This window comes from Strongylocentrotus purpuratus, unplaced genomic scaffold (assembly GCF_000002235.5).
Source record: "Strongylocentrotus purpuratus isolate Spur 01 unplaced genomic scaffold, Spur_5.0 spur5_scaffold_11, whole genome shotgun sequence".
NCBI lineage: Eukaryota > Metazoa > Echinodermata > Echinoidea > Camarodonta > Strongylocentrotidae > Strongylocentrotus > Strongylocentrotus purpuratus.
This window is the reverse complement of record NW_022145596.1, coordinates 16,787,048-16,795,693: the sequence shown is the minus strand read 5'-3', so window position 1 is coordinate 16,795,693 and position 8,646 is coordinate 16,787,048. Positions and strand designations below refer to the sequence as shown.

The 8,646-nt window shown below is 38.4% G+C and overlaps 1 protein-coding gene across 1 annotated transcript in view; it reads left to right on the top strand.

The window, feature by feature from the left end:
• LOC105440225 overlaps nt 1–6,932 on the top strand; it is a 15,273-nt gene extending 8,341 nt beyond the window's left edge. The window contains exons 2-7 of the mRNA XM_030980825.1: nt 1,222–1,411; nt 1,658–1,878; nt 3,205–3,357; nt 4,015–4,178; nt 5,427–5,713; nt 6,224–6,932. Coding sequence (XP_030836685.1) covers nt 1,222–1,411; nt 1,658–1,878; nt 3,205–3,357; nt 4,015–4,178; nt 5,427–5,713; nt 6,224–6,666 — 1,458 coding nt within the window. The 3' untranslated portion in view covers nt 6,667–6,932. The remainder of the gene's footprint in view (nt 1–1,221; nt 1,412–1,657; nt 1,879–3,204; nt 3,358–4,014; nt 4,179–5,426; nt 5,714–6,223) is intronic.
• Nucleotides 6,933–8,646: the final 1,714 nt, after the last annotated feature.

The following is an 8,646-nucleotide window of genomic DNA, read 5'->3' as shown; positions in this document are numbered from 1 at the left end:
ATACATACATGTACATACAGCAAACGGGTGCATGTTACAAATATTAGGAAGGAACATGGATCTGTTTACGATTGAACTTCCCATACACTGTGATGATGTTTAAATAAGAGGGATCGATTACCATTATAATTGCAAAAAGGATATGTTCATTGCCGATTTGGAAATGAACTGTTGTTCCTAACTTCTGCTCAGTCCGGCAAATCATTCCATGACTTTCACGTAGTTTAAGCAATTTTCCCTATCAAAACTATTATTTATTAATATAATATAAGTTCCTAAATTACATTATAAATCATTGCAAATTCCATTGATCCTGTTGTCAATAAAGAAAGGTTGTAGATCGCAAGTTTTTAAGTTCTAGGTATGGTATTCTTCCAGGCTGAGAGAGGCTTGATAAGTTAGGTGTATGTTTGAAAAATTCATAACGAATTTCGAATGACAATGTCATGTGTCATTTCGTAAATTATGATTTTTGAAGCTATGTTTTCTAGATATATTAATAGCATAAAAAGAGCTCTATAGAATAAGTCCACTCGTAATTTGGCGACCTGAATGCGAGCTCAGTGCCGAATATGCCCTGACTATTGTTCGGGGACACATTTCTTCCCCCCCCCCCCCCCCCACACACACAAATTTCCAAGATCGATTGAACTCTTTTAGACCCTTTTTTTTACCTCGATCGATTACATATGTGCCCCCCCCCCCCAACATCAAACTCTGGCTATACGTGCCTGCTCGTGAGACACAACAGGATAGCTCGTTGTTCCTCGTAGCACCTCGTACTGATGCACGAATGATGCACGAGTATAAACGAGTCGCGTTCATAAAACTCGTAGTGTCCAGGCAAGTAACTGCGAGTTGTGCCAAGTTGTTTCCCAGTTCTTTGATAGTTGAACTAAGAGCGCTTGAGGTTCCTGTCTGCTCGTCTCTTACACATCAAGATGTATAATGTTGTAAGAGGGGATTTATGTAGGCCAAGCGGCCGCTACGACGATCACGAACACGAATCTGAAGGTCTTGCATTTATTATCGTGTTTAGCATCATTGATTAGCCGTCGCCTGGAATTTGTTTTGTTTCGTTTTTTATTCAACCTGTTGAAATTTTTTTAACACATCCCGTTTTAGCGTGATATTCACGTGAGGTGTTAGTATTACAAAATGGTACAGGACGTCGTTATTAATTAATTAAGTGCTTTCAAATTAATCTCTTCTGCTCGACAGGAATACCGAATGCAGGTCGCGCGGAAACTGACGGCCGTCGAATCGAGTCGGGACTTCCTTCGTATCTTCGTTCCAAACAACGAGATCGAGCCGAGGTTCACATCCATGGTCAACGCGACGGTGCAGAAGAAGAAGGGAAGGATCAGCCACGGCATCACCCTCGATTTCGATGAGGAGATCAGTGATCGAGGTAAAAAAAAAGAAAAATGTATTATTGTTATTATTATTTATTTTTAATTGTTGATATATATAAATATATATATATTATATATATATATTTTATTTTTCTAATTTTAATTTTTTTTTTTTTTACATCACGATTTTTAATTAAAACAAGGTTGCTGTCCCTGATTGTCTTTCTTAATTGAATTCTCTTGAAGTTATCACCTATTCATGAAACATAAGATCCTGTGTTACAATTCTCTTTGTGTATTAGCCATGGCAGCTTGGATTAAACATGGTGCTTCAGTGGGATGCTCCGAGCCTCAGCCCCGGATGTTGGACATGTTCGAAGAGCTCGGTCTATCCCGTGGCATAGGAACGTACATCTACCCGAGTTGTACGTGGGTGAGACGGTGTGGCGGTAGTGGGTGCTGTACCAGCGATCTGCAGGAGTGTGCCAGCGTTCCGGGGACGAGAGCCAATGTTACGAAGCCGGTAAGAAACGGTATTTCGCATTAAGTGCTATCTAAATCCAGATTTATTATGTCTGGGACTCGAGTTGTGGCAAAAAGAAAGAAAAATGATGAAAAGAAACTGGCAGATGAGGGGATAAGGAACGCAAAAAGAGAGACGATAGGTCCCCTGCCTTATATACCCCCTTTTACTCCTCACAATCAATGGCCTTCTTATTTTGAATTTTAAATTGTAATCGGGCGGAGATTGCACAGCCAAAATGTGCGCCGTTAAGCATGTTAAGAGGGTGTACATTTACAAACAAACTTTCACATGCGATGCTACGGACAAACATAGTGTTCAGAAGCGGATCTAGAGGGGGGGTTGGGGGGGTTGCAACCCCCCCCCCCCCAAAAAAAAAAATCCGGGGACCATTTTTTTAAATCTTATCTTTTTTTTAAAACTTGTAATTTTATTTTATTCTATTTCTATGTATTTATTTCATTTATTATTATTATTATTATTATTATTATTATTATTATTATTATTTCTTTTTGGGGGGGGGGGGGGGGGGGGGGGGGTTGGGCGAACAAATGTCACAGAGTCCCTTGCCCCCCCCCCCCATCAGCTTTTTTGAGGACACGGGCCACCGCCGAAGTGAAAAAAAAAAGAAAGAAAAAAGAACGCACGCTGGAGAGAAACCCTTTCAAGTGCAAATATTGTGAGAAGATTTTCAACTCATCTGGTAACTTAACCAAACACATGATAACTCTGGATATAACTGTGTATTTAACTGTTACTTGATTTAAAAAGACGTTATCATGCACTGCTTTTTATGGTCTCCATTGTGTTAATAGATGCCAGGAAAACATCACTTACGGGGTTCAAATAAACACCCCCAAAAAAAATCGGCTCGCCGCTTCGCGGCTCGTGGACGATGCTCCGCATCGTCATTATTTTGGTCAACCCCCCCCTTAGCAAAAAGCTAGATCCGCCCCTGGTGTTTTCCCTAAATGTATACTGTTATCATTCTTAGTCAACTGGATCTGGTGGTATAAACATAGATGGCGCTCTAACGATTTCTACATCGCTATTCTAGAGAAGTGATGGCTATGGTTTTTCTTTTATGAATCTGGAAATATGTCCCTTTCAAACCAACATGACATCTTGTTTCGTCGTATAGTTACAGGACTTTTTATCATATTGGTCGGGTTTCGAGTCCCACCGCGGCACTAATGTCCTTTTGCAAGACATTAATCTACATTTGCCACTCTCCACCCAGGTGTCAAATTGGTGGCCCTCAATGATGATGGAAATGCTTACAACTTTCAACTTTATAAAATATGTTTTCTTCCTTTCTTTCTACAGTTTGTTATGATTACAGAGACGGGCATAGATGAATCACTACACGTGACTATGAAAGACCAATTTCTAAACTACACCTTTTACGAAGACACAGCTTGTACCTGTCTAAACCGTCCCGAAAGTGAACTGCCATGCTCGCACACGACTTGTCCATCGGTAGGTCATTTTTAGCGCATGGACGGAGATCGTCATAACATCGACTTTGTAAAGTCATCGATATTTTGATATTGAATTTAATTAGAGTAATGCGGTAACACTAATGAAACGGGGGATTGAATGGAGGGTATATTGATAAATAGGAATAACGGCATAATTATGATAGGTGAACAAAATAATGAGGTTGTGCACATGGAGCATGAGCAATGACATTAAAGATATTCCCTCCCGGATGTGTTCTCATGAGGAGGCTACGTAATATGCTTTTGAAAATGTTTTCGACATTCAGCTATTTCGAGGCATGCAAAGTTCATGTTCATGCAAAGTGTAATGTCAATCGAAAAAAAGTGTTTTTGAGATAATACTCTGATAATTTTCAGTTAACTTAGAAACTTTCAAATAACTAGCGATATACCTACGCTCAATTTGATCATTTATTTTAATGACTAATTTTTCTTTATTTGATTTTCCCCATGTGATGCTGATCTGTTGGTTATATTTCTCTAATTTATTTTTTGTCTCTATATATACATTTTACACTTTCTTTTTCTATTATCACTTTTGGGCTGATTGAAAGTTTCACCATTAACAATTAATCGAATTCAAGAAATACAACGCCCCGTCTCTCTCATTCCCTCTCTTTCGTTTTCTCTCTAGAATCAAGGGTTCAGTGTGGCTGCCTGTGGTTGTAAGTGCCTCAAGGATTGTCCGGTGCCATATATGCAGGACCCAGACACTTGCCAGTGCGACTGCAGCTCCGGGGACAAACCGTGTCTCAAAGTCATGCGAGGAAAAAGGCGGTTACCTGCAGAAGAGTGTTTGTAAGTACACGCTAAAAACTAAATTTGTTAAATCATCATTTAAGTGACCACTTTTTTTCAAAATGGTAGATGAACACTTTGAACATGCTGGATCCGATACTATAAAGTTTGAATCTACATTCTACCTTTTAAAAAGTGTTATGCTGGCATTCTGAAAAAGCGGTAAACTCCTCCGCCGAACCCCATGCCGTAAAGGCTTCGTGCTCGCAATGTCGTACATTTCACGCCCTTCCTCCCTTATAAAATCCTGGATCCGCCACTGAAAGTGATGTTTGAATGAAAACAGTTAGAGAACCATCAGCTTCAAAATATAACCTTCACGACTATTACTTGAATTTAATATGTCCAATCTTCAATACGATGCATTTATATGTCCGATCAATTTTAGGAAACGTAATACCTATTTTATACCAACTACTGTTTACCCCATTTTGCAGTACAATTTTCGTTTCGATCTTTAGTACTTGACAAACTCCAATTTGTTTAAAGTTGTTTGGACACATAATTTTTTTCACGTGCGACATTTTATACATACCCGGTAACACACAGAAAAATACACAAAATAAAGGCAGGACGGATTCGGACTTATTCTCTCAAACTTAGATATTGATAGTAACAGTTGAGAATGATTTATGCCAGGCAATTTTTGTGGGGGGGAGGGGGGGGGGGGAGAAGAAAAATACAAACAACATCTCTAGGCTAGGAATCTACCTTCTTCGGTATTGTCATGGTTTTTCAATGTGTATTGTATGTACATGTATAATAATCTATATTCAAACTGTTGATCTGGGCCCCATCTTATAAAGAGTTGCGATTGATCCAAATCAATCACAAGTCCTCTAATCAATCGCAAATTTGCAGTCTCCTATCTCCTATATACATAGTGCATGCGATTGATATCAATCGCAAATAAGTTGCGATTAATATCAACTCTTTGTAATACAGGGCCCTGGAAAGGAAGATTTGTATTTCTTCTACAGAGCCCACGAGGGACTCGATCAAGTCAATAAATTATGTTTGACCAAATTGATTGACGTCCATATACGAACCACACCCCAATAAGTTAGCACCTTCCTCACATTCAGCACCCAGGAAATCTAAAAGCGTCCTACATCGCCTTATACAAATTAAATGATTTTCAAAAGTCCATCTGACTAAATATTTTGCGTTCGTATAACATTTCATAATCTAGTTGTAAATTTACTTATTAACTGCATTTTGATCAATGCTGTGTCTTTTATCCAATAGGCGTGTCGGGCATGGATTCGAGAAGCCCAAATGCAGAAGACACTGGAGTTTCTCAACCACGCACTGCAGATGTGAAGAAAGAGCGCCACCTACCGTCTGGGCACGGATGTACAAGATCAATAACGAAGTACCTGTCGAGACTCTACCCGAAACCGGTGACGAACCCGATGAAGAACTCATCAACGAATACGCTTCGGGAATTACTCCTCCACTCACGACAGCCGAAGCGACAACTATTATGACGCCTCTTATTCCAGAAGAAGACGAAGAAGAAGAAGTAGAAGAAGGTACTTTTGAGAGTTATGGTTTGGGGATAGCTTGATTAAAACATAAAAAATATGGATTAAAGACCGTCAATACTAGTTGGCCAGAAGGGATTAGACCACCCAGCCAGGTCACTGACAGGTGGCTATCTCATCAACTCAGCCCTCAATACATAAGAAAAAGAGGATCATGGGGGACAAACAGGCACCGATTGGGGAAGTTTTCTATATAGAGGGAGCAAGTAGTACAAGTAGGACAGTGGGACAGTGGGGCTTTAAGAGTTCTATATTCATGACAAAAGTCATGAAGATTGTAAGTCATTTTTGTTGGTTATTTTTGTTTGTTTTGTTTGTTTGTTTTTTGAACTTAAAGTTCTTTGTTGTAGGGTTGAATATTCTCTTCAAGTTTGTTTTGATTAAAAATATAGCTATTTGAACAATTCTAATTTGTTTACACTGGCTTTTATGAGCATATTTCTTTTTCTTCTGCATTATCTTACTGAATAATTGCTCTGTATGATCTGTTTTTGCCAGACACTGCTCGGGGAGATTCATCGTCGTCTTCTTCCGTTGATGAAACTTTGCCTCAGGATCCCGATCCATTTGATCCCTTGGTCATGCTACCCGTGGCACCGGAACAAAGATACACCAGTGGCAGCGAATACCAACAAGTTCAGCATGAAACAAGGACAAAGGTCATAAGTTCATACAATCACACAAGTGCCAGTCAAGAAACAATTTCTAAGGATTCATCTAGCCGAGGAAGCCGTCTCGAACAGGAAGTTGAAGAAACGACTTCGACAAACTATGATACGACGGAAACGACGACGACGACGACGCGGCCGCACCAGGACACGTATGGACATCATCGTGGTCGGTTTCTTGGGCGTGTTGGTTTAGAGGACGATGAGGATGAGGTGGTAGCCGAGTTAGGAGAATTCGGAAGTGGATCGACGCCAGTTGACGATGATGATTAAAGCTGGAGCAGAGAGTCAATTTGTGCGCAATTGATTTAATTTTGAAGCGCAATTTTTTTTTCTGACAGTGTCGGTCACAAAATGGTCACGGAACCTCAACAAAGATGAATGCTGTGTTAATATTCATCATCGTTTGTTAAAGGAAGGGCTGACTAAAGAAAGATCATGAAATCGAATGGAATCGAGAAAAGTGCCTGTGCGTAAAAAAAAAGAGGAAAAAGGACATCTTTGTAAAGGAATATACATGTACAGTGTACAGTGATAATAGGGACTTTTAGATTTGCACAACGACAACGTGGATTGCTACGATCGACGTCATTTTAATGCATTACCTTGAATGGACGTCACACGTATCAGTCCACGCAAATCTAAAAGTCCCTACTATTAGATCATCAGACATGTACTACATGATGTAAGTAAGGATTATTCTGAGTATACCTTTCGACTTTGAACCGATACCATGTCTAGGTATACTCCATTGCTCAACGGAAAAGGAAACAAGGCTGAAGAGAATACCGAAGAGAGATGACTAATTACTGGAAACGAATAACGGGATATGCGTATGGAATTCGGACCGTCTTTTGTAAATGAGTATAATGTAGTTCAACGATAGTAACTAGATTTTCAGGATTCAAAAGTCATGCACTATACTGCTTTTTGACGATAAATAGCTCATTGTACATTTAAAAAAAAGAAAGAACATTTATAATCATTGTTGTTGTATAACTCTAATGAACAAGGACACGGAATGCAAAGATATTGTGATAATAGTTGATGAGATGTAATCATAAAGATAATTGAATGAAATATTAAAAATGTGAGAGAATATCACCCAGGGGAAAGTCTTATAATTCACCAAAAACATAAAATGGGTTTCAGTATTAGTTCATGTTGAATCTTCTCTGAAAAACGAAACATAAAAAATTATTTATTTTGTTTTATTTTATTTTTTATTTGTATTATTATCATTTTGTTAGATATTAATTAATTTATATAATTTTGTTCATTATTATTATTATTTTTCATTTTTTGATTTATTATTATTATTATTATTACTTAGCGTGTGGGGGGGGGGGGGTCTCTCAAACAAATTGACAAAGTTTGGGCCTAATGCTTGCCCAATGTGATGTGAAGGTTTGCTGGTGGAATCATAATTATCTGCACTAAAAGTTTTACCTCATTCACGTTATGGCTTTCGACGCCATTTTGAAAGCGATGGAATTTTCTTTCGTATATTATTATGCTCATCAAAAAAGCTAGACATAACTGTAGAGCAAAGCTATGCCATTGTAATGTTTTCAATGTATTATGACTGTATCATTTGTGACTATTACCTTCCACTACTTTTTCTTGTTTTACTATCTTGCATGAATATGATTGTATACACTCTTATTTCCACGGAGTCAAATTTCACTCTGAATGGCGGTCAGCTGGGAGTCAACTCTATTCCTAGTTAAAGTGACACGGAAAAGGAGTCATCTTGACTCTGAATTGAGTCAATTCTCAGCTGATGCCACACAATCCGAGTCAAATTGATTCGGAATCCGTGTCACTTTAACTAGGAATAGAGTTGACTCCCAGCTGACGCCATTTAGAGTGAAATTTGACTCCGTGGAAATAAGAGTGTAATACGTGATAAAAGGATTTGATATATTTAATTATGTTATCATCTAGGCCAATGTATGATTATTACCTTTTGTTTATTTTTTTAAAGTTTTTAATATTTTCAAAAGATTATCATATCAATGTAAATTTTTTACCCCCCCCCCCCCAAAAAAAAAACAGGGAAAAAAAAACAAACCAGTAATACGGGCTCATTTACTCATGCCTTATCGTAGTTATCGCCAGCAGTTAATAGGTTTTACTTTTGTCAGATTACTAGGCATTTGAAGGCCATTTTGATGAACTAAATAATTTATTTTACAGTGATCAGATTTAGTGTTTTATAAAGCGTCAAAATCTGAGAAACCACAAGGGATT